At 40.6% G+C, this 25,096-nt stretch overlaps 1 protein-coding gene across 2 annotated transcripts in view; it reads right to left on the bottom strand.

Annotated features, from left to right (window-relative positions):
• Positions 1-512: 512 nt before the first annotated feature.
• Positions 513-25,096, bottom strand: part of MBP (myelin basic protein) — a 100,034-nt gene continuing 75,450 nt past the window's right edge. Inside the window, exons 4-9 of one of the 2 annotated variants that reach the window (XM_015855126.2) lie at positions 17,172-17,602; positions 5,927-6,031; positions 5,297-5,332; positions 4,716-4,748; positions 3,641-3,763; positions 513-2,298 (exon numbers count right to left, since the gene is read on the bottom strand). In XM_015855126.2, coding sequence (XP_015710612.1) covers positions 2,242-2,298; positions 3,641-3,763; positions 4,716-4,748; positions 5,297-5,332; positions 5,927-6,031; positions 17,172-17,602 — 785 coding nt within the window. In that variant the 3' untranslated portion in view covers positions 513-2,241. The remainder of the gene's footprint in view (positions 2,299-3,640; positions 3,764-4,715; positions 4,749-5,296; positions 5,333-5,926; positions 6,032-17,171; positions 17,603-25,096) is intronic. The other variant, XM_032442611.1, reaches the window with a different exon arrangement.

Raw genomic sequence — 25,096 nt, 5'->3', positions numbered from 1 at the left:
GTGAATAGTCTTTCTAAAACCTGTTTTTTAACATCGTATTTTATTTGCTTCCCTCCCCACCACCCTTGTTAGTGAGCTTCAGGAATCCATTCTCAAGTATCCTCATGCAGAAATTTTCATCATTGAAGCTACTCAGTGAGATTGAATTGGAAGTGTTCCAAGCAGTGTATCTGCAGACATTCAGTGTGGATTCAGACACTGGAACAAATGCATTAGTAATGCTTTAAAAAACATTGAGTTTGATGCATTTGTTTAGGAAGCACAATTCTTATCCAAGGACTTTGAAGAATTAGATGGTGTTTTGAGTAAGGGAAGAAGGCATAGGAGTGCCTGTGTCATGGCATCAGCCTTGTGGGCCATGCTCAGGTACCATCAATGTCACAAGAAGCCTGTGAACATGCAGCTGAGGCATTTTCCAGTATCTTCAGCACTGTGAATGAACAGCAGGAGGAAAAAAAAAAAAAAGGAACGTTTTTTGTACACAGCCTATGTTACAAAAGACAAAACCTGGATCGGTTTTATTACACATCGATTATTTATTTTGATAAATTGTAAAAGCTTTGTTCCTATAAGAACAGTATGTTTTCAAATTAAATCCACTATTATGTTGCCGAGTATAAATCTGGATGAAGCTACAATAGAAAAATACACATAGCAAACAACGCAGGTAACAGAAGATGTAATACGTGTATATACTTAATAATTTTGGTATTTTTGTTTTCCTTAGTCTCTATTTCTATTCTCCATCTTCCCTTGCTTTGTATTAATGGACGCTGAATATAAACCTACGATAGATTTAGACGTGAATTAACACACGTGTATAGGTAACTTCTACTGGACACATAGATGCGGTTTCAACTTGGGAAGCATTAACCTCAGTCTACGACACGGGCTAAAACTAAAAAAGAAAGTAATTAATCAGATGCTTAGAGAAGAGCTTGAAGGAAGGGTGAGTTTAAGTAATAAAACAGTGCAATTCAGAAGAGCCTTGTATTTCTCTACGTGTGGTTGGAAATACCATTGCCACACACTCATTTTAGTTATCTGTGAACAATTAATATCTAAATCTAACTCTGTTATAACTCATTTCTATGAGGCAACTACAGTACAACAGTTAAACATTCACAGTAGTTTACTATAAGTTTGCTTTGGTGCACTGCCCTTAAAAGGCATCCAGGTGTTATTTGGGCAAAGGAAGAGCCAACCAAATATAAGGCTGCTGCAATACGAAGAGCAAGGTTTGAAGTTCCCTCGCGAGATGTGCAGGACTATCTGAGACCAGTACTGAAGGGCTCTCTTTCTGAAATTAGACTTATTCACTTGTATTTTTAGTTACTTTACTGCAAAGTTTATGCTGTTGCAGCAGAGTGTGTGGAGCAACAGTGACGTCCAGTGGTCACGTGTGCGATCTGGTGTTTCGTCGCTGGGAATTATCCCTTGTTTCTTAGCATTAGTCTAACTCAAATTTGAAATCCTCTTTCTCTCCCTCATCTACTCTTAATTCTAATGGTTTGGATGCGGTGAGCAAATTGTGGTGCGGAAAGCGTTTCCTTATTGCCATTGCTCTGCATCGTATTGATTCTGCAACATCTGCCCCCTCCCACGTTTCACATGCCTTGAACTCGCAATGTTTGGTGAACCTTTCTGTGACTGCCTAATCCTGTTATGAAAATAAATTATTCTGTGAGTGAGAGAAGGAAGATTAAAATGAAACAGAAGCCAAACCAAAGTCCCAAATCAAAATAAAACAAAATAAAAAGAATTTGGATAAACAGTCCTTACAACTTCTGCACATGGTGGATTTTGTGTTTGTCTTTACAGCAGCATTTTGAAAGCTTATTAACGGCAGTGCTCAGTATTCAAGACGTTAACTCTTTATTTGCAATTCTGACGTTCATTAAAATGAAACCAGAAGGCTGGAGCTCATATTAGATGCTTGGGAGAAAGAATGAAGTCCAGAATACAGTTAGGGCACCCTGGAGGAGAATGAGTAAAGTCAGACGTGTCGTTACTCTACATAAAATAGGGGGAACAGCTAGTAAAGCTACTTTGTGTGTTCTTTTCATTCAACTGTTGGTCAGGGATTGCCAATAGAAGTTTGTATCATCTACTGCATGCAGACCCTAATTGGCACTAAGTAATGGACTGCATCTAACTAGGTAATTCTTGCAGTTGTTATTAATTTTAAGGCAGTTAGATTATGAAGCAGAGTGCATGGTCCTTGAATGGCATCGTAGAGCTTCAGCGCCTCGCAACTGGTGAGCCAGACCGCGATCCAGGCCGGGAGCCAGAGCCACCCTGGGGAAGGAAGAATGGAGTTAATTAGCAATAAGGTACTGTGTGCATAGGGCTACATGTATCAGTCCAATACAAAACCTTAAATATCTAATGAAAATGACTCTGGTATTCATTATAATTAAGTTCTTATTTGAATTTTAACATGAACCAATTGCTTCTTATATACTTTCACATAGAATTAATTCATTCTCATTAAATTCTCATATGTAGCTAGGCATGTATTGTGTTCAGTTTTGGGCTCCTCACTACAAGAAAGACATAGAAGCCCTGGAACGTGTCCAGAGAAGGGCAACTAAACTTGTGAGGGGTCTGGAGCACAAGTCTTAAGAGGAGCAGCTGAGGGAGCTGGGATTGTTTAGCATGAAGAAGAGGAGACTCAGGGGAGACCTCATCCCTTCCTAAAGGGAGGTTGTGATGAGGAGGGACTTGGCCTCTTCTCCCAGGCAACAAACAGAACCTGAGGAAATGGTTGCAAGTTGTACCAGAGGAGGTTTAGACTAGATGTAAGGAAGAATATTTTTTCTCAGAGAGTGGTCAGGCACTGGAATGGCTGCCCAGGGAGGTGGTGCAGTCACTGTCCCTGGCAGTGTTCAAGAGGTGTCTGGATGAGGAGCTCTGAGATATGGTTTAGTGGTTTGTGGTATCAGCTGTAATGGACTAGATGATCTTGTAGGTCCTTCCCAACCTTGTCATTCTACAATTCTGTGAGTTAGTTGTACATGCTTGTTCTTTTTGAGGCCTTCCTTATACAAGTGCCATGTTTTCTTGTGCATCTAAAAAGAATGTAGCTCTCAGCCTTGATTAGAAGGTTAAAGAAGCCTGGGCTATGTTCTGCTGAAATGCTCTGGACTTGCACCAGGCAGAGACTGATACAGTGTGAAACTTTCTTTTGGAGATTTACATAGGTGAGAGCCAGGCTCAACTATTAGTTGTTTTGATTCTTAAAGCAAGCAGTGGACTGGAGCTCTTCTGAAATACTTGAATAGGGAATGATTTGTAAGCGTACGTTTCAGGATAATTGAAGTGTTTCTCTTCTATTTCTAAAGATTCCAAGCATAAAACTGAAGTATTCTGCATTTTCAGTTGCCTTGTTTTTGTTTTCTTTTTTGTCATAAGCAAACTAAAGAAACCATTTACCTGAAGCCTAACTTCTTGTCAAATGGTTTATCTATTTATCAGGTGATTTTATAAGACCAACATCTTTGAGAATGCCTACTTCCTTCCAAAGCTTTGTGGAAACGTGGTTGTTCCAAACATGGCATCTCCTAGAGAGGTTGGGCTGCACTCAGCTTTTCTCTGGGCTCAGCTGTTTGAACTTACATTAACTTGAATTGTACTTTACCAGTTTAAAGATTTTGGAAAGAGTGCCCTGGCCCTCGTGATAGGATCCCTTATGTCCCTTGTGAGCAGATTTGTGCTCATAGAATTTTCCACTTCCGTATCCCGGCTTGTGTCCTTCACCACCCTGCATAGAAAGAGTTTGGTGTACATTTCAGATCAGCATATTGACATTAATTTCATGTTCACGTGGTAATCTTTCTTTGTCATCGCTGAAACATGGAGAATCTTAGAGGAAGTTGCAATAAAATAGTCTTTTAAGTAAAAAGCCAGGGTAAAGGCAAGCATTAGGTGGTTTTCTTGGTGTGCTGGTGCCTGAGGGAAGCAATCTGTAAAAGAAGAACTAATAATCAAAAGCGGATGCTCAGAGCGTTAACCTGCATGACAAAACTTAAATAAAAAAAACAAATTCAATTTACAAGTTCTGAGGTGATTATGCATGAAGTAAATTGGTGTTCTGTTGGCAGTGAAAGAAACGTATAACAGCTTGAAGGCTGTAATATTTTTTTTTTAGCTTAACATGTATGCGTTCTTCTTGTTACAGAACCAAACCTGCGGCAGAGAAGTAGGATTTAATCAGCTGTGATAACTAAAGGAGGAACTTGCCTAACTTGGGCTGATCTCTTCACACTGGAAGAGGTGGTGAGGAAAGGTGAGACCAAATACTTGAATTAGTGGTGGTGTTAGTTCTGTAGGGCTTAATGGGGACAGATCCCTGCCTGGACACCACCTGCCCTCCCATCCTTGTCTTTCCCAGGAGAAGAAACCCGCAGCAGTGAGTCTCCCAGGACGTTTAAAGGAAGTCAGCTTTGTCATGCAGAGGATTTTGTTCCCTTCATGCTGAAGCAGAAGAAATATTTGTTGCGAGGCTGTCAGTGTGCTGGATAAGAGCGTGCGTCTCGATTACCATCTTAAAGTGCTGTGGGAGGAGGGAGGAAAGTAGAACAGGAAAAGCAAAATAGCAAAACCGAGATGAAACAAAATTATTGTGTTGCTGCAGCAGCTTGAGGCAGTGGAGCAAGGTATGCTTTGGCCTAGTAAAAAAAATGGCTGTTTCCGAAAGCACATTCATCACCTACCCAGCTAAATCTGGTGAGGGACAGTCCTCTTCCCTGCACGTGGAAGAAACAGAAACAATAACACAACGGTCACTACAGAACATTGGATCAGAAGTTGTTGAGAATGCAGTGAAAAACAACGAGAAACTGGCCAGATAATGAAGCATCAGTCATTCCATAAAATGAAAAAGGCAAAGTTCTCAGTCAGAATCACAAGAGCTTCCATCACTTGCCGTGGTTCATCAATCATGGGCTGTGGGAACCATGTCAGCTTATCAACATGAGAACAGTTCCTGGAGGTTGAGGCTTGGCTGACAGTTGTACCTATTATTAGTATAATGTATGAAACACCCACAACAAAAAAACTAATATATAAGGACCTCAACATTTGGCTTTAATCTAGGTGTCATGCAACAAATCAGGAAATGCACAAGGAGAGGAGCCATGGCTTTTTTGTCTTAATCCCTGGCTTGGGATATTCCTAAAGGCAACTCCTGATTTATATTTATCATGATTAAAGATAACAAATGGACTGGTGGTTGAAGTGGTATAAATGACCCCGAAGACCCATGGGCACTGCCTGAGCCCTGGACTGCTCTTACCTTTGCTTGCATTGGAGGAGGAGTACGGGGTGAGACCTAAAAACCAACAAAAAAAAATTATAAAGCCAAAGCAACAATAAATTGAGATAATTATCAAGTAAATTCAGGGAATCATAGAATGCTTTGAGTTGGAAGAGACCCTCTAGGGTCACTTAGTCCAACTCCCCTGCAAGAAGCAGGAATGCCTACAGCTCCAACAGCTTCTCAGAGCCCCATCCAGCCTGACCTTGAGTGTCTCCAGGAAACTCTGAATGTCTCCAGGAGTTATTAGTCCTTATGTATTAGTTGTTAATTTTGTTCTTCTCTTTGCTGTCATGTGAACATTTTTAAATCTCTTTCTAAAGAAAGACGCTGGTTGCCAAAGACAGCAGCATAAACCTTGTAAATGGTGAAGCTGCATAATTACAACAACTGCTCTTGAAACGTGACTGTGCTAATTGAGGGTTCACCCACTTGGGTGTAACATTTCGGCACTGTTCTTGTTTCCAGGTGAAATTACATTGAATTGCATGATGAGCTCAAAGGTGTAGAAGAATTCATTAGTAAAGGGTAATGACTGTGGGATATTTGATTATAGGTGGATCTGAAGGAATGATAAGAATGTGGAGAAGAATGAGAAGTGGAACTTACAATGTTCTTGAAGAAGTGGACTACAGGGTTGTCATCACCAGGCCGGCCGTGCTGAGACCTCTGGGGGATGGAGCCTACATGGCTGGCCCTGGCTGCATGTATATCCTGCAACAACAGCAGAGTCCGGTCAGCAGGGAGGAAGGAGAACAGCAGCTGTTGGGAAAGGCTCCCTTTGTGTGAGGGAAAGGAGAGGGGAGTGCCTTGGAAATCTGTGGGGAGTGAGTCTGAAAGTTATCAGTGCTGCAAAGGAACAATTTTTTATACAATGGCCAATGCGCTATTGTACCAAACGCATACATATGTTGTGCATGTGTATTTATATAATGGTGCTTGTGTTTGTAACGTTACAGCCCAGCGTGGGACTGAACCTGGGACAATTAGAATCCAGAAACTTTACAATTTTACTTCCTTCAAAGTTGGAACACAGGATGTAATTTTAGAGATAAAACCTGAGAAAACTTAAGCTGGATCATCCTCCATGGGAGAGCGGGAATGGGTTGTATCTATTTCTCAATGGATGCAGCAGGACTAAGTTTAAAAAGCTAATCGGTCCCTGTGAGTTGACCCAAATGACAAACGTCTGTCCATCATTGCCAGTGTCAAGGTATAATGCTTCACTCTCAGCACAATGGATCCCAGCTGTGCGCAACAGGGAAGGCAGGAGAGAATGAAAATAACAGTGGCATCTCTTGTAAGTGCCACGTGGGTGATACAGATCTCATTGGCCCCTAAACAGAAATAGAGATCTGTGTTGAGAGAAAATAAGCTCTTCCAAACAGAATGAATGTGTGACTCTGGAACAGTATGAGCAGTTACTTAGAATACAATTAATTTTTGTCACATAGAAGATCAGCTTGCTACAGAAGGACTTGGTCACGTTGTTGCGGTGGGACTCCTGGCTTGTGAGCAGTGTTGCAATGAGGAGTGCCAGTAAGGCATCAACGTGATCAGAACAAGTTACCACCTCCATGTTGCCTTTTAAGTCTATATCTAAAGAGAACAGATCTGTGTTTATCACAAACACCCTGATCTGTGTTATGTTACATTTCTTCAGCAGTGTTGCAGATCACAATGTCTTACCAACAGCTTGCTGTCAATCTACATGAAGCCCAACGGAATACATTGTGAGCAGATGTATTTTGCTGTTCTGCAGTGGTCGACGGGTTGCCACCAGGCACAAAAAGGTGGGAATAATTCGGTTTTATGAGTGTGGTGGAGTAGTGGAGTCTGAGTTTATTTTAGCATCCTGGTCCATTATTAGGCACTAATAATTTAGCTCATTGAAAAATGTTACCATGTAGTTGACTGCAAACTTTCTTGGGTCTGTGTTGCCAAGTTTTGGAGTAGTCTTTGCTTGGGTCCCCTTTATAGTGAATCAGCTGTAGCAAATCCGAATCTGTTTTTAAGGACAGGGATGGTTTTGTCTGAATTTAAGACAAAGTTACCCACTGTTACAAATCATGGGCTTTTCCTTTATATGATCAGAAGTTTTATCTGTGTGCTGAATCTAAATTCTAAATCTAAACTGCATGTTTCCCTTTTATGTGTAAACTGTTGGACTCTCTCTTCCACCTGTAGTGTGTCCTTTCAATTTCTGGAGTCCTAAAGGGGAGCAGGAAAAGCTCAGTGATTTATGTTTTCCTGAGGTTGCCACATCCACGAACTACAAAAATCATTTCCCTCAGAAGAGCAACAATTGATATTGATAGGTGTTAAAAGTTAAATTTGAGCATGTTCACGTAATTGCAGGGTTTTTCTGCATTTCAGCTTTTAGAGTGTTGTCAATGGAAAGGAAACTTTGCTACAGATTATGAAACACAATTGCAAAGGAGAGTCTTGAATTTAGTATTGTAGAATCCTTAGAGTTAGGAGGGACCTCGGAAGGCCGTCTAGTCCAACTCTCCTGTAACAAAACAGGGACACCACAGCTAGATCAGGCTGCCCAGGGCCTGATACAGCCTCACCTTGGAAGTCTCCAGGGATGGAGCAACAACCACATCACTGGGCGACCTGTGCCTCACCACCCTCAGTGTAAAAGGCTTTTTCCTTATATCTGACCTAAATCTTCCCTCCTTGAACTTAAAACCATTGCCCCTTGTTCTGTCACCACAGACCATGATAGACAGTCTGCCCCATCTTGCCTGTAGAAAAGGATTTAGGCCTCTTGGGTTCTGGGTACGAATACTGAAACAGAGGTTCCTATGCACCTGTGCAACTTCTGGGGACAGTGGGATGGTTTGCAGCAAACATCAGTTGGCAGAAACCAGTCAGGACAGAGAGGAATGCCCATCTTTCCACCACTCCTTGTTAACTTTGTGCTTGACAGCTAAGCCAGCTTGGCTATACATGTGCCTAAAATAAATAAATAAAGCCAGAGGGGTAAGATCCCTCAATCTAAATAATGTTAATATCCAATATTGGCCAGTGCTGGGTATTTGCCTAGGCTGTGTGTGGGAGATCCGATGACAAAGTTTGCAAATCCATTGTAAAATTAAGTTTAAGGATTATTAGTGTAAGTATGAACATGTGTATGTCTGTCAAATACCCCAGATTATTCTGTATTTGGGGCTGATTCAATATGGGAGTGCTTTGTGGCTCTTCCTTGTAGTATACTGGGAAGTGGGGTTGTGCCAATGTATTATGTGAGTAGGCCACTAAGACACTACAGAAGCTTTTAATATAGAGCAAAGAAAAGCATCGGGTATTTTAACAGTATCTGTACAAGGACATTTCATTCCTTGTTCCACTCCAGGCATTTTCACATCAAGTTATTCAAATCTACCAGCATAGTCTGTATTGAAAACCTTGACAGAGCTGTTAGGGTGTTGTGTGCCAGTTGCCATCTCTCTCACACAGTCACAAGAATCTACATGCAGTTCAGCACGTGTTCCACTTTGGCTTTTTCTTCAAGAATATTACATCTCTGACTGTGGTGAATATCCCTTACTTTTCTGACACAGTAGGTCTGACCAGTTCTCCTGGTCTGTGGCACTTTGTAATTGCTGAGTGGTGTTACTGCCCACGCTCTGACTGCAGAAATCATAGAATCACAAGGTTGGAAAGGACCTACAAGATCATTCAGTCCAATCATCCTCCCATTACCTTTGCTACCACAAGCCACTAAACTGTATCTCGTAGCTCCTTATCCAGACACCTCTTGAACACTGCCATGAACAGTGACTGCACCACCTCCCTGGGCAGCCATTCCAGGCAGGTGAGAGGGAAAGGTCTTAGGGTTTTTGGTAAATGGAATAGAGGCTTTTTGCTTCAAGTGTTTGGATGCTGAGTTTGATAAACCTGTTTTGTGATACGTTCATCTAACGAGAACAGTGAGATTTGGGAGATTAGATTCACTTTCATTTAAAGCAATTGCAATTAAGTACTCTAAGTGTCCCACTTGATTTTGCCTTCAGATATGATGGTGAGTGTAAAACAGTGGTTGAGCAGTAGCAGCACTTAGTGACACTAAGATCCCTTGAAGTGTCTCTCTGCTTTTGCTTGGTGTAAGCAATGAGTCTTTCTACTCTTATAAGTTCTAAAGCCTCTTGTTCCCATTGAGATCACTTACAAATAGAGACTGCACAAGTAAAGGGCAAACAGCTTCTAATTCCCAAGCAGTAGATGATACGTCTTAGAGACAACAGTGACATTACAGTATTTTAGCTCTGGAATACTGAATTTACAGCTTTTCAGACTCCTATCGCTATGATTAATGTGTAGCTTTGTTGCCTGGCAAAATCAAGATGCATATGAAACTGGAAAATAGCTGATTTGAAATCAAACCTTGTACGTATTTTTGACATGAGTAAGTGTAAAAGGCAATGGATGTTTTTCATGGGTTCAGTAGGTTTCTTGGTTTTCAGTGGGTTACCTTCACAGAAGTCACTGTGCACGGATCATAAAAAATCAACGCATTTAAAAAAGCTAGAGATATAAAAAGTACATTCAGATTGCTGTATAAAACTGAATTGTCCCACTGTGGGAAGTGATGCTTAACCCCATTAAGAAATTTGCAGCAGTGCAGGTAGAATAAAAATGTCTATTAAACATTAAGGGTTTCAAAACAGACTTCCATGTGGGAATAGAGACTTGTCCTTTCAGTGGTTACATACACTTCTTTTCTTTTACACAAGAGCAAATGTGTAGTTTGAGCAGAGCAGTCATGGCAAGGCTGACAAATGTTTGGATATGGAATTTGCTTCATTTCAGAATTCAGAATTGTTTTGTACATAGTGTTTGCCTCAGGGTTTCCTCTGCAGAGCTGATGGTGTTTCTTCCAGGTTGTCCACAATTTACTGACTTGTTGCAATAAATGAGGGAAAAGCCAACCCATTCTCCCCCTGCTGGTCCAAAGGAGACATTTATAAGTGTTTTATAAACGTTTATCATCTAACTTAGTGAACTTTTCTAATCACTTCAGAAAGGATGAGCCACGTATCCTTGACAGGGTACCGTAAATTTCTCATAGAAATTAAGACAGAACCAAAATGAGTTTCTGGAAGAAACAGAGCAGATGGATAGGAAGAAAGATGGAGAGTCTTGGAGATTGTGGCTTCCAGTCCTATGTGGAATTACAGAATCATTAAGGTTGGAAAAGACCCCTAAGATCATCAAGCCCAACTTTTCACCAACCACCAATATTGCCCACTGACCACATCCCTCAGTGCCACGTCCACATGGATCCTGAACACCTCCATAGACAGTGAACTCCACCTCCCTGGGCAGCCTGTGCCACTGCATCAGCGCTCTTTACAAGAAGTGTTTCCTAATACCCAACCTCAACCTCTCGTGGTGCATCTTGAGCTCAGGATTGCACTCTTTAGCTTTGAAATAGGTGGTGAACAGAAAAAGGAGGAACCTTTTGATTGAGGAGGCCCAATGCCTAATATTTGCATATAATCAAGAAGCAAATGCGATAAAAGATGATAATGATTTGGATAACTGAACTATGTAAACACCAAGGGTATGCTATCACCATGTAACTGTTGACCAGAAAAATGGTGAAGAAGAAGATTACAGCCCTGAGCAGAGGTAAAAGTGGTGCTGGTTTCATTTCATGAAACACTTCCTCTCTCAAACTGCTAACAACAGCACAATGCCCATCCCTCAAACCTTACACTGCTTTATCCTGCTCTTATTTGAAGACATCAGTCATGTTCTGTTTTTTTTCTGCCTATAATGGGTTAAAAAAAAAACAGCTGCTGAACTCATGTGCAGGTTGTTTGCATGTATTATTGCTGATGGCTGCATAATTTAGGGGAAGAATATAACAGCAAAGAGAGAAAACTATTACACAATAATCAAATGTGGCATAGTTAGCAACGTATTTCTTTGAAACAAATACTATCTGAGGTGGAAGTGCCAATGATACATTTGCTATAAAATGAGGAGGGAGAAAAAGTAGCCCCGAGACCCTGAGGTTTCCCTCAAGGCGTGTTAATTGTATGAAATATCAGAAATGAAAAGGTAAGTGTGTTAGGAATGAAAGATGGGTGAGATCCAATAACAGCATCTTAAGGCAGTGGTGAGGGACTTCGTGTAGCTCGAATGAAACCTGGTCACTTTATTGTGCAATGGGTAAATGCGCGTGTCTACCCTGACAGCATCTCAGGAGCTCCATCAGGTATTTTACATCAGTACATGAAATGAAAACCACCAACTGCTGCTAATAACAAGTGATGGCAGTGGTACAAAATAAAGTCAGCACAACAGACTATTAACTAACTTTTTTTCTCAGTTTTCTATTAGGGAGCATTTACTTAGTTCAAAAGAGCTATAAAGTTCAAAACTTCACTGATTTGGGCACTCCAAGATGGCAAAAGTGCTAAGGATAACTCATGGTTTGTGAGGAACTGAGATAGAATATAATATAGATAGAAGAAAAAAAATGGAATGGATTTAAATATAAGGCGATTTATTTACAAATGAGTTGGCTTTGTTCCAGCAGAGAAAGCAGAAATAGTGAGAAAGATGTAACAATGGGTAGAGCAAAGCACTATGCTAAACTTTGAACATGTTCATTGGACCTGTGTGTGAGCTCTGGGTTCCCTCCCTGCCTTTCCCACCTGTTTAAACCCAAATAAGGCATTGTTGGGTTTCTGGGGAGCACTGTTATCTCCCTTTTAAACAGAGTACTATGTGAGCTGGTGGGTTGAGGTCTCCAGGAGCAAGTCAGCAGAAACTGAGGTGGAACATACTGTTAAAAACGCCATAAAAAGGGGAAGTCTTTTGCTGTAGAATGACCAGAAACAGTGATTTTTACAACGCTTTGGTTGACTGACTCGTATCCGAGTGGATAAAATATTCTAAAAGCAGTTAAGTGCACAGACTGATCTTGCCCATCCAATGGTGATTTCCCCTTCAAATTCTCATTGAAATCTGTGGCTGCTGCTTTGCCCCATTCCTGCAGCCAGGACACAATACAAAACCAACATTTTACCAAGAATTACTGCTCACTCTTTTAAGTATCTCATTCGAACTAATTTGACTTCCAAATTCATAGGAGTGATTGTTTCAAGCAGTAATTTCCTTAAAATGCAAGAGAGAATTAGCTCCAGTGCATGAAATCATGTGTTAAATGTTAAGCATGTATAACAGATATGGGTTATGTGTGTTAAATGGAGATGTTAAACTGTGTCTTGTGCGATGTTGACTCCTGAGCCTTCCACTTGTCAGGTGATATGCAGTACTTACCTGTTAATACTTGCTTCTTATGTAGAGGTTACTTGGGTTTTTTTAGGCAGACAAATCTCAAGTGCTTGGAGGCCTTACAGACCAAACGAACATTGGTGAAACTGGGAATTCTGATGCTAATTCATTGTTAGGTGCTGCATCACCCCTTATTATGTGCTGTGAAAACAAGAAGCTGGATTCGGTTCACCCCACGTGGATGTGTGAACACTGGATGGAGCAGCCTTGGTTAATGAAAACCTATCATCTCCATCTAAAAGGTAAGCTTTATTCCTTTGTCAAATAAACTTCCCACACATTTAGTTACTTTTGTTTACTTTGTATGCCCTCTTGTACTATGAAGTGGTTTGCTGTGGTTTCTGTTAATATATTAAAAGTATTTAAAATAAATTAAATCATTAGTACGCCAGTTTTGTCATGAAAACAGTTTAATGAGTACATAAACAAAGCACATAGAAAGCAAAAGCTTAAAATCAAGTAGTTACAGTCAATCACCACAAGCTATATCCGAAATATTTACACGCACGTTGCTTGCGCGGCGGGTTTACAAAGCCAGAGTCTGGTGAGCAATGCCACTCCCTGAAAACCAAGACTTGGAAGTAAAAGATCACAGTATTGACTGACAGCACATCGTGGATGAGGCAAACTAGCATTGCTGCAACTACTTTTGAGCATTCTCACGGTGCCATAGGGTACATCAAAGCTTGCGCAAAAGATTAGATTGAGTTCATGTGCTGAGAGAAAAGATCAATGGGTACTCTGACAATCATGTAGGCCCATGTTGTTCTTTGAGGCCTTATGCATCCGCATCTTTATCTGCAGTCTTTTCTTCAGATCCCCATTAAAATTATCCCTGCTTCTGCTCTCCCTGAGGAGCGCAGAACTCCAGCTACCTCCTAGCCCTAGGGTAGGAAATCCATGTCCACCTTCCATACCCTTTGTACCCAAACACACTGAGTGGGTAGGTGCAAGGCTTCATACAGGCCACAGGAGAACTTCACAAGGTTCCACAGAAAACTGAAGCAAAATATGAAAGACGACTCAATCCATTTTTCTCACTCCAAGTCTCTCATTCACCACCACTCGCCATGTTTTGCTCTGCTGCATTTGTCACAAGTGTAGTTTAAAGTTTAGTTTGTTAATACATAATGTTAAATCGGGACCAAAGTTTTTGTTTCACAGTCCAAAAAAATCATAAAGAAAAGAATTACGAAAGCTTAACCAACTGATTTAGTCACAGGTGTTCCCATAAAGAAACAAAAGAGCACTTAGCACATATTGAAGCTGAATACAGGCTAAGACCTATGAGGCAGGGAGAGGTTTGATCACTGTAACATAAAAGTTGCTCATACACTTCACAGATGTTTAGATAAATATTCCATAAAGATTAGAAAGAAGGTAATTTATAGTTACACTGCTGTGTTGTGTGCTTCTGGAAATGTCTGCACCGCAGGTTCTTTTTATCACCTTTTTTAACATCTTCTGTAACATGACTAAAATTAGGCTGTGGGTAACAGTAGCTGTGCTTGGAATATTCCACTTTAATCAAGTTCTGTAAGTCTGAAATTCAAGCTGTGCTTTTGACTGAGGTTTCTTATCAAAATCTAGATGGGGCAGGGGTGGAGAAAACAACAGCAAATGCACTGCGGCCCTATAGAGGAGAAAGTATTTCTGTACATTCCAGTGCTTCTGTTTTTATTTACTCCCATGGGACACCCACAGGCTCTTAATTTAACTTCAGAATTCCATGATAAAGGAGAAATCTGCTCCAAGAGAGAAAAGGAGGCCACGCAACAGTTGCTTCTTTATTCCTACCCCACCTTTCCTTACACAATAGTGAGTATTATTCATTTATGTGCCTTCCAGCTATGGCTGAAAGCTGAAAATGCCTCCACAAAGAATTTATACTGTGTTTTGCTTGAATGTCAGCCCTAAATTAGTACAAAGAGTGAGTGTTGTCTTTGCATTCCAGTGCTTGCTGGTGTGGGCAGTTGAGATACGTGCTCCCACTGGGCACAGCTCTTGTGAAGAAGGATGGGCACAAGGAAGGCAGATGCATAACTGCCTTTAAAAAGTTTCAAAACTTGACTGCAAACACATGAACACTACAGGAACTTCTCTATTTTAAGGTGCTTTTTTGGGGTAGTATCTATCTATCTTATTTAGCAAAGCCCCATTTCCTTAGCAGAGTTTGAAAAACTGCCAGAAGACGTCGTTCTTGTTCAGCTCTTCTTTGAACATCTCAGGTGTGTTTCACTGCTCTGACACTCTACAGAATCTAGCAAATTACAGCTATTCAGGTTTTCAGTACAAATAAGATTATTTTGCCACCTCGATGTCCTCTGTATACACACGTATAAATAAATGACACCACAAGCCTTCCTTGATACAAGAAACCAAAAGCCATTGATACAAAGCCTAAATAAATAATAATTGAATAAACAACAGAACTGTTTGTGGCACTTGTTCAACATCTTCAGCACTGAAACTCTCCTATGGAATAGATTCCCAAGATATGTTTTCATGTATCAATATTATCATTGTGATAAACAGGGATAAAGATGCTTTGACACTGAAGTCAGTGCTGATGTGACTGGCTTTTGCCAAGATGACAAAGCCGCTCTGTGCTTCCAGATGAAATATGTAAGGCAGGACTCCAAACATTAAATGTAGTCTTTTCTTTTTTTAAAGGAATTCCTTCTACTAAGCAAATAGCGTTAACCACAATTCTGTACCGGTTGTGCAGACATTAAGTGCCTCAAATTAAATTCACTGAACAGCAACAGAGATAAGACAGATGGCACTCTGTCCTCTCACATGATGGATTATGTAGGGATCTGCAGAGAACCACAGCGATCATGTTTACCCAAAAGGATACAATACAGAACACTGTACAACTTGCAGCCATGTTTTAGTCATCGCTACGAAAAAGCGGGTTGGTTGGTTGGTTTTATTGCTAAGCAAGGGCGTACACACACCTCTGTATAGCCTAAGTTTTTGGTAATGTTTTCTTGGCATTAAGAGCATTTCATAAATGATTTGTCATTGAGTAATGCAATATATGGATAAAAGAGCAAGAGTTGAGCTAGCCAGTGAGGTTGCAGAACATAGCATTGATGGGAACAATTTGTGATACCTGCAGTTTAGAAAAGTAAGAATTAATCACAGCAACCACTTGTTGCATGTTCTAGTGACAGTCATATGAACATCTCCATCTTTACTAGATGAATCTTTGCCATAAGCGTTATTGTCATAAGCCTGACTGGCTTCAGACCAGAATACCCAGCTTGCTTAGTCCTAGTGCCAACATTAAGAAGCTGCTGTAGCTCTGATCCTGAGGTTCTACAGCATTTTTCATCCACTGGTCTACACAGTGCACCAGCTCTTTAGGGAAGCACAAGTATAAGATGTGCTTCCAAGTGCAGAGCTGAACAGTGCGCTGACAGCCTGCAGGTGTCACATGATCACAAATCTCCATTAAAACACCGTGCCCTAATGTAATGATGTCATGATCCAGCTGGTCTGGGAAAGCTGTGTGTAGTGACCCACCCCAGCAAGCATCGTGGGGGAGCAAATAGCACAGGTTGTCAAAGGTTATTGAAAAATTTGTGGCTTGCTAGCAAGTAGGAGTACTGCTGTTTGTAACATATACAATTCAAGCAACTGTACCAAACAATACATTTAGCTAAAATGAGGGTTTGGGGAGCAGCTCAAATGGTTTTGTAGTGTGTAAACACACGAACAGAAGACTGCTTATTTTCATTGTACCCTTTGCTATGTAAATGATGAGTTTTGGCTCTCCAAGAACAGTGAACAATGTATAGTATCTAACAGAGGATGATGATGAATACTAGGAGAGGGAACAATATGGTATTCCTTTCATCTATACCTTGATTTTCAATTCAGAATTAGTGCATGATTTTATTACACAATTTTTGATATTAAGTGCTTAGAATATAAGTCTTAGCTGGACATTTTTTGCACACCTGTCAGCCTGTCCCTTCAGCAATGCTACCAACTTGACCTTAAAATGTGCCCTTGTGCAAACAGGCTGAGAATCGGGCCGTCGTTCTTTTTCCATCATATATTTCTAAGTCTGTCCCACAGTTATTGCCCAACCATAGAGCCATCACTTTGCATTTAGTGCTTTCATCCAGCTCAGTTTCACATATATTTAAAAACAACACAAAAGCAGGCTCAGGTCTCTCCCTAAACAGCACAGCATACAAATACACACAGCACGCCATATAAAATGCTCATCAAAATTCTGCTTGGTAATGTTTCTAGAGCCACCTGGATTTCTAATACACCTCGTCACAACCCAGAAACAGCTCCTTGCATTTCTCAGATTTATGTTGGTTTTGTTTTTGTTTTTTTGTTATTTTCAGATCAAAGCCAAGCATTAAGTTACACAACTGCAAGTACAGTCTTGCTGGCTAAGTCAACTCTTGCATTCTAGCAGTTACACCTTCTTCTCAGTCCCACCCTTATCTCTTTAATTGTATATTATTTTTTTTTCCTGGAGCTGTGCAGTTCTCTATTCCTCAGAGCTCACCTTGCCAAAGCCCCGCCGGGGAACGTGTCTGTCACCTCCAAAGAATCTGCCCAGCGAGTCAAGTAGACCCGAGTCTCTGTGCCTTGGAGATCCATGTCGAGCATGGTCTATAGTGCTTGCCGATGCCATTTTTGATCCGTGCCGGAAAGAGGAGCGTTTTTGTGAAGCCATCAAATCCGAATTCTCTGAAGCTGCTGCACTGTCCTCTTGGATGGTCTGTAGCTCGTCTGACTCCGAGGGCCGATCTTTGAAGGTGTTGTCTTCTCTCCCCGGGGCATCTCGGGAAAAGAGGCGGATCAAGTGGGGGCGACCGGCCGTGTCAGCTGGGTGGGACTGGGGCCAGGCATTCTTCGGATCCGCTGTGCCTTTGGAGTCTGTCACCGCTGGGCTCTTCGTGGAGGTCCCATTGTTCTGGTTCACATCTGCCTCTCCTGCAAACAACAAGGATGAGATATGAATACAGGCCTGTGAAAAACAGCCCGGGAACAATGCTGCTTTCTTTCCACTGCCTTGAGATGGCCATTTCATACAAAACCCGTAATATGTGCTGTTGCGACGCAACTATGTTCTCTAGCAGCCTGCAAGAACATTAAGCTATCTTGGAACTGAAACTGCAGTGATGTTCTCACACGAAATTTGCAGTAGTTCTAGGTGGTTTTTGTGGTTTTTGTTTTTTGTTTGTTTTTGTTTTAAATTACAAGTATTTGTAAATAGATTAATTTGTTAGAAGCATAACTGACTTCAATTGGCTTATGTGGAAAGCTTAGTGACCCTGAGGCTTTTAGCTACAACGTCTGGACAGGCAGATTTCCAGTACTTTCCACTGAAGACTGGAACTCTACAGCATGTTTTTTTGTCTCCTAAACAGGGGAAAGTAGTTCAAGTGACATAGCAGGACTGATCACTTCCCAGTGCATGCTCCCCCTCTGCACTGTCCAACCTTCTCCAGCTGAAGTTCTGCCCCCGCTTTGAATTTCTCACTTTGACAGTGAAGCAATTCCATTAAATTCATGAACAAAAGCAAAATGAGGTGTGAGAGATTTATTTACTACTTAATTATCATCTCTTCAAACAAGTAAAAAAAAAAAACTGCAACCTCTGCTTTGCCTCCCAGGACAGTTGTTCTCCCTACATTTCCCAGACTATCTGATGCTGAAGGCCATGAGCAAAGCTATCCCAATTGCATTTAGTATTTGTGAGAAGTGATTAAAAAGGATTCACAGAACCCAGTGAGCATTTTTCCAAGAGAAGCTCCAAGACAGATCTCCTTGACCTGTGCCAATATTTGCTGCCTTCTCTACAGTTGGGTTCTGATGCACACACTGGATTATCTGCAAAATAAATCCGTTACAGCACACATAGCACTTAACACATGCTCTATGTTGATAGAAAACTGAGTTTTTTGTTTGTCTTCCTCTGTTGTAGACTAAAACATGTAGATACATACTGCATCTAATATGCCTTCCCAGGAATACAAAACCAAACCAAACCTGTTGGTAGATTACTGCTTGAGAATCAGTCTCAGAGCAAACACTTCTCACACACACCCCCCATGTCACAAATATCAAGTTTTTTGGAGTTAATAAAGCTTGAAATTTCAGACAGAAGTTCTAGTTAGTCACGTGTTACTTTTAGGGTTTCCTGATTACCTCATTAAATCTCCCTTTGCTCTGGCCTTTGATGCCATGTGAGGAACAGAATCCGGCAAATACTGTTACATTTCCTAAATAGCCAGGGCTCCAGTACTTCAAAGCAATTTTGGACTTGATGAAGTCATTTTATGCCACTTTTCCCACCCACAGGGCACTGAAGAAACCTCTCCTCAGGCTGAGAGCATTTCTGAAGTAAATTAAAGGGTAAAAGCACAAGACAGAAATTATGATTTCTCCAACTACATACCTAGTACTTACCAAGTGACAATTTGTTGTTATCAGCCTGCTGCAGTTCTAACACAGCTTCTCATATGAAAATATTTTGTGCAATTCCAATGTGTGCCTTTGAAAACTACCCAGACTACATTAGGGAATCTTAGACTTTCCTTTGGTTAAAACACTTGAAAGTATTTCTCAGGATTATACTTGTTTAACCACTGCTAATTGTAACTTAAGACCTCATCAGAAGAGAAGAGGAAGATATTTGCTGGCACCGTTGTGATTTTAGTTCTCCTGAGAAGATGCTTTTGGATTCCTTACCAGTTACTAAACCTCAACTGTTTTTCCTTAATCAAATGAAAGATAAAATAGCATCACCAGTACGTGACACTTTCTGAAATTGCAAAACATTTTAAATAGCAACCATAACCCCGGATTCTATACCATAATACAAATCCATTCAAGGACAGAAAAAGAAAAATAAACAAAAGAGCTATTGTATTTAATTAAATGCATTAACAAGACACCAGAGCATCTGCATACTAATATTTTTTACAACAGTTGTGCTTTGTGTCACTGAATACGTGCATTGGTAAGCAACAAAGAAGGGCATTTGTGCAATAAAAGTTGCTTCTGTGAGCTGTGAAGCATAAATCTTTCTGTATGTTCTATTTCAGTAATGAAAGCATACATTTAAGTAAGTTTTCTTCTAAATTTTCTTCATGCTCAAGTGTTCTTTAAGGTGTAAAAATACATAAATAACAATATTTGAGCTAACTAAGTGAAGTCTTCAAGCGAATTTTGAGAGAGCAGCCACCTTTAAGAGACCCAGAAATAATGGAACATGCAAACGTTTGTGCATAGGTCTGGTTAGAAACAAGTATTTAGACTTCTACTAAGGCCCATCATAAAGACAGGGCAAGTTATGCTGATGTGTTTTTTGTTTGTTTCTTCCTGCAATATGAAGTTCTGCTTTGACAAGGCTGTATAAGACTTCAAATAAGCAAGAATAGCCTTCCTATGACACATCATTTGTACAAGAGAAAGCTGTCAGGGAAGAAGAGGGTTGCAGGTATTATTTTTACCCCCCAAAAAAGTCTTGCAAATTAGGTTAATTTTAAGAGTAAATACAGCACATTGCATTTCCATAAGCATAACTGGAAGACTATTAAATTGTACGCTGTTGGTCTGAGTGGACAAGCCATCTGTTTCCAAAATGAAGCAATATAGATGAACCAGAAAAATCTAAACAGCCAGTTAATGAAATTAAATGAATGGAAACTCTGAGGGGACTTTCAGTGAACCAATATTAAAACTAACCTCCATTGTCTTTAATAGGAGTCAGGCCACACCTCACTATGCTCAAAACCACTGTGCCTTGAAGCTCAACTTGGCAACAGTGATTCATCACATCTCTTGACAATCAAAACGACATCCCTGAATAAGCCTCAAGTTAGCTGGGACCTCTCAGCCCTGTCTGAACAATTGCTACTGTCAGAACCTGTTTTATACAAAGCAAAATACTAGCGGTAGGACTAGAGGGAATGGCTTCAAGTTGTGCCAGGGGAGGTTCAGGTTGGATATTAGGAAGAATTTCTTCTCAGCACTGGAACAGGCTGCTCAGGGAGGTGGTGGAGTTACCTTCCCTGGAGATGTTCCATGGAAAGGGTAGATGTTGCATTTACGGACACGGTTTAGTCGGCCATGTTGCTGGGAGGTAGATGGTTGGACTAGATGATCCTAGTGGTCTTTTCCAACCTTAATGGTTCTATGATTCTATGAAACAAAACCAGGCCAATTCAACATTTAATTTCCTCAGAAACAGAATTCAACTACATGGCTCAGCAGTCTCAAAGTATGAAAGGCAAGTGTGGTGAACACTGTTGAACCTGTTAAATGTGGCTGAAGAAGGAAGTTATCTGATCAAATTACCTGAAGAAGCAAAGCTTGATTTCTCTCCTTGATTTCTCCTCAGTTTCTCAGTGCTGAGATACTGCAGACCAAAAAATGGCTCCCAGCCTAACTTAAAGGATCTGTGTTAGAAGGCAGCATGCCATCAGACATTTTACTTCAAGAGCTAATTACTAGGTTTGTCTGATGCTTGTCAAATTGTTGAAAGTCAATTCTGAACAAATATTTCTGTCTGGAATAGACTGCACACAGTACGCTAGTTTGAAAAACAGTTGGTCATAGCTCCAAACAAAACCAGAACAGATCTACTGTTGCATTAAGCCTTTCTACAAACAGTTTCCCCATTTGCTACACTAGCAAAACCAATACAGAGAAATGCCATCATAACAAATTCACAGGAGTTCAACTACTGTGGTTAGCTAAGAGACCACTTCCATTACAGGCCGCTCTCCTCCTCCCCTCCTTACCAAGTCTTATTGCTTCTGTGGGAAACAGTCCACCCAGAGATTAATGTTCTCTGTAGCTTCAATACAACTTCATAGCATAAGATGAATATTTCTCTACGTAGGAAATTACTTTCCCTGTGAGCTTGTCAAACTATAAATGAAAGCTCCACAAAAACAAGAAACCAACTACTAAGCACAAAAGGCACTCCTTTGACTCTTCCCTTACTGCATACATTAGACATTACAGAGCATAACACTCCTACCAGACAAGAATATAAGGCATTTCCATTCTGCTGGTTAGCAGAGTGCACCTCTATCTACCCCTCTCATACACAGCAGTTGAGTAATGGTATAATGGGGCACAATTTTCCTCACAGAAAAAAAACTGCAATGACTTACCACTAAATAGACCCTTCATTGCCAAAGGGAAAGCAGGTCTAACTGCAAATATGAGCTGCACCATTTTTCAGGCCTTCTCTCAGCTGTATGAAACACAATTCCCAGAGCTCATTCAACAGAGTTGGAAAAGTCTGTCTGTGAAGCGATTTATCCAGAGAGTTACTGATAACAGAAGACTGGTTACATGCACACAACTCCTTGTAAGTAAGTAGTATTGCCCAATTTTGTGTCAGTTCCTTTAAAAATACAGGACTGACCAGGGGGGAAACAAAAGCCTCCAATATCCTGTAAAAACAGACTGTCTGTATGCAGCTGGATCTCATTTTGCTGCTCCTGGTCTGCTAATATTAATTTCCAGTTTGACATTTTGCTGCTTGGGGCACAACAAAGGACTTTCAGATTTTGAGTACTGGGCCTCATCACTGCAATGTTCATGCAAGCAGCAGCAGTTTGCAAGGATTGCACTGAATCTGCTTAAAATAAAGACACTTAGCTGGCAGCAACCAATTCAAAGCCATGCTTATATGGAGACATGATATAAAATTACAAGCAACACAAGTAGTAAATTGTGTTGTTTAACAGCAAGGACCACTTGCCTTACCTGCTTTCCTAAGCTTCCCTCTTTCACTTCAGGGGCCCTGGGCTTTAAAATTAGATGATGAACATGGAGTAGAAGAGATCTCCATAGTAAGCAGGTGAAACTAGTGCTGTGTTGTATTGTTGCTGTGGTATCCCATGTGGTAGGGTAACTACATTGATTTTTTTCAACTAATAAGGGAAAACCAAGGTAGAACAAATGGCCAGATGAAAACATGTAAGAAAGTGGCATTCATAATGGAATGGCGACACTAATCATAATGAATAAGTCTTACTTTGTGATTAAACAAACAGTACGTAATTTCTACAGCTCCTGCTGACAACTTTATGGTTTAAGAGAACTGGTTCTATGCAACAAATAAAAATACACCATGCATCCATTACAGCTGAGGTTCAGCATTATCATTCCAGTGAAGGCACCTAAGTTCTACAGCATCCCTGAGTAAAAACTAGCAATGCTGTGTCAGAGATTTTGGATATACCATCACAGGAAACCCACTTGTGGAAAAATCTTGTCTATCTTCAAGCTTTACCCCAATGGACATTTAACTCCTGACATCTGCATGTCAGAGAGAAAAACACACTTGTAGTCTGTGCAGCAATAACTCTATGTTGTAGTCAGTGCCCAGAGCCTGGCTATTAACAGGAAGCACATGTGGTTGCTGTGGGCAGAAATGTGTTGATGCCCTGTTACCTGCAGTAAGAGGCTGCTCTGGGAGCCAGGTTTTAGACTTGATGGAGGAAAACAAACACCATACCATCTTCAAAGTTGTACACCTTGTGTTGTTTATATCTTCAAGTATCCTCTTACTAAAGAAATTTAGCACTTCATCACACAGACACTCAATTAAAGCAGCAAAATGAGTTGTGGCAGCAGCTGAAATAGCTTTGTTCATTATGGACATGTCAAAGGAAATGGATCACAGAAAGACAGCCTGCTATGTTTTTCAAACGGTGGTAGCAGTAGTTGCATAGCAACTATGTCTTCTCTCATTACTGATGATGCTGAAGCTTAAAACCAGAAATACAACAGGCCTTTCTTCTCAAAATTACTCTAAAAGTCATGCACTACCTCCAGACTCAACACACAAGAAGTTAGCAGGGGGCAGGGAGGAAACTGTTATCTGTGGCTGCAATGAACTGCATTTCCTCCTCTTCCCCTGTTATAGTTGTTTTATATATTACAGTCTATATATTTCTTCAAAGCAGTGATGCATTGTTGTATGAAATTACCATTTAATCCCTTCTTCTGAGGTCTTGCAGAAAGATCTTCTATTCAGCCACGTACTGCCTTTACATTCAGTGCTGTTAGGTGAAGAAAGCTAACAGTGTGGGAGCACACGTAACAAAAAGAGAACTGTTCCAGACCTTGTCATTTGCCTCCTGGCTGCAAGAAGGTGTGGTATGCTTATGAGCACGCTGAAATGAACAAATTTCACAAGAAAAAAATAATAAAGCATTCCAAAAGGTTAAAAATATACCCCATGGGAAAGTCATCTTTTGATCAGGACTGCAATTAATGCCCAAGAGCCCTGCTCTCTGCCTGTTTTCACCCCACTGGTTCTCTCTGCCCTTGGCTCACAATGAGGAGTCGGAGCGAAGCCCACATGGTGGCCTACCATTGTAGAGGAATGCAGCAGTGTAGGCCTGGCTTGCAGCCTCTCGCTCTTGTTTTCCAGCAAATCTGGCATTGCCTCCCTTTGCTGAGGGTTACAAAGGAGAGTACAGAAAACAAAAAAGCCTGTGGTTGAAACCAGTGGGACTTGCTATGGCAGAAATTTGGAATCTATGAGAAGCATGTGGCAGCTCTCCATACAACCCGCAGAAGGTTTATTTTTACAAGAAGAAAAAAGAAAATAAAACTTAAAAGAATTTTATCCACCCACCGGTTTTGAAGAAAAATGTCCCTTTGTTATTACTAGAACATACAGGTTTGGTTTAATCTTAAGTAGCTTACAAAAGACCATCGCCCCACAGTGAAATGAGCTGGGGCGTCATTTGTAACAAACCATTTTGTGTACTCAGAGGAAAAATAAAATCACCTGTCTGATCCATCAGCATTTGTTATCATAGAATGGCTTGGGTTGAAAGGGACTTTTTAGATCATCTAGTTCCAGCCCCTTGCTATATCCTCACAGTTTGTACAACCGACCGGTGTTAAATGAAGGACTGCTTATTTATCTTTGTTACAGCCACCTTGAGTATGAACAACAGTTATGTTGCAAAACCTGTACATACCACTCCTGCAAAATGACTAGCATTTCAATCAGATTGCACAACAGCTCACGCTATGGTTTGTATTTTCCACATCAGCCACAGGTTTTTTTGGTGTTCTTGTTTCTTTTTCTTTTTCCTGAGAAACAACCTATTCCTGTTAGTACAACTGAATACACAGTATTAGAGTTCTTTCACTGTGAGCTCGGGGCAGTGACCGTGCTAGCCTCGTTCAAAAGGCTCAGAGCATGATAAGAGACATGCAAAGCCAGCTGTAGAATATATGCTGTTAAAAATCATGATGCTTCGAAACAGCAGTTGGTTATCTGAAACATTACTGGGTTACTGGGTGTTTTTTTGTTTGTTTGTTTTTTAAATCAGGGTTAAGTATACGTGAGACAAATTATATTTATGAAGCATACCTTGCAAAATAAAATATGTTTGTAAACAGACTAACCAAGTATGGTTTAAGAAACATGCTTTGATC

This window comes from Coturnix japonica, chromosome 2, assembly GCF_001577835.2.
Source record: "Coturnix japonica isolate 7356 chromosome 2, Coturnix japonica 2.1, whole genome shotgun sequence".
In the NCBI taxonomy this organism is placed as follows: Eukaryota; Metazoa; Chordata; class Aves; order Galliformes; family Phasianidae; genus Coturnix; species Coturnix japonica.
Note: the sequence above shows the minus strand (reverse complement) of the source record. Positions and strands in the feature narration are given on the sequence as shown.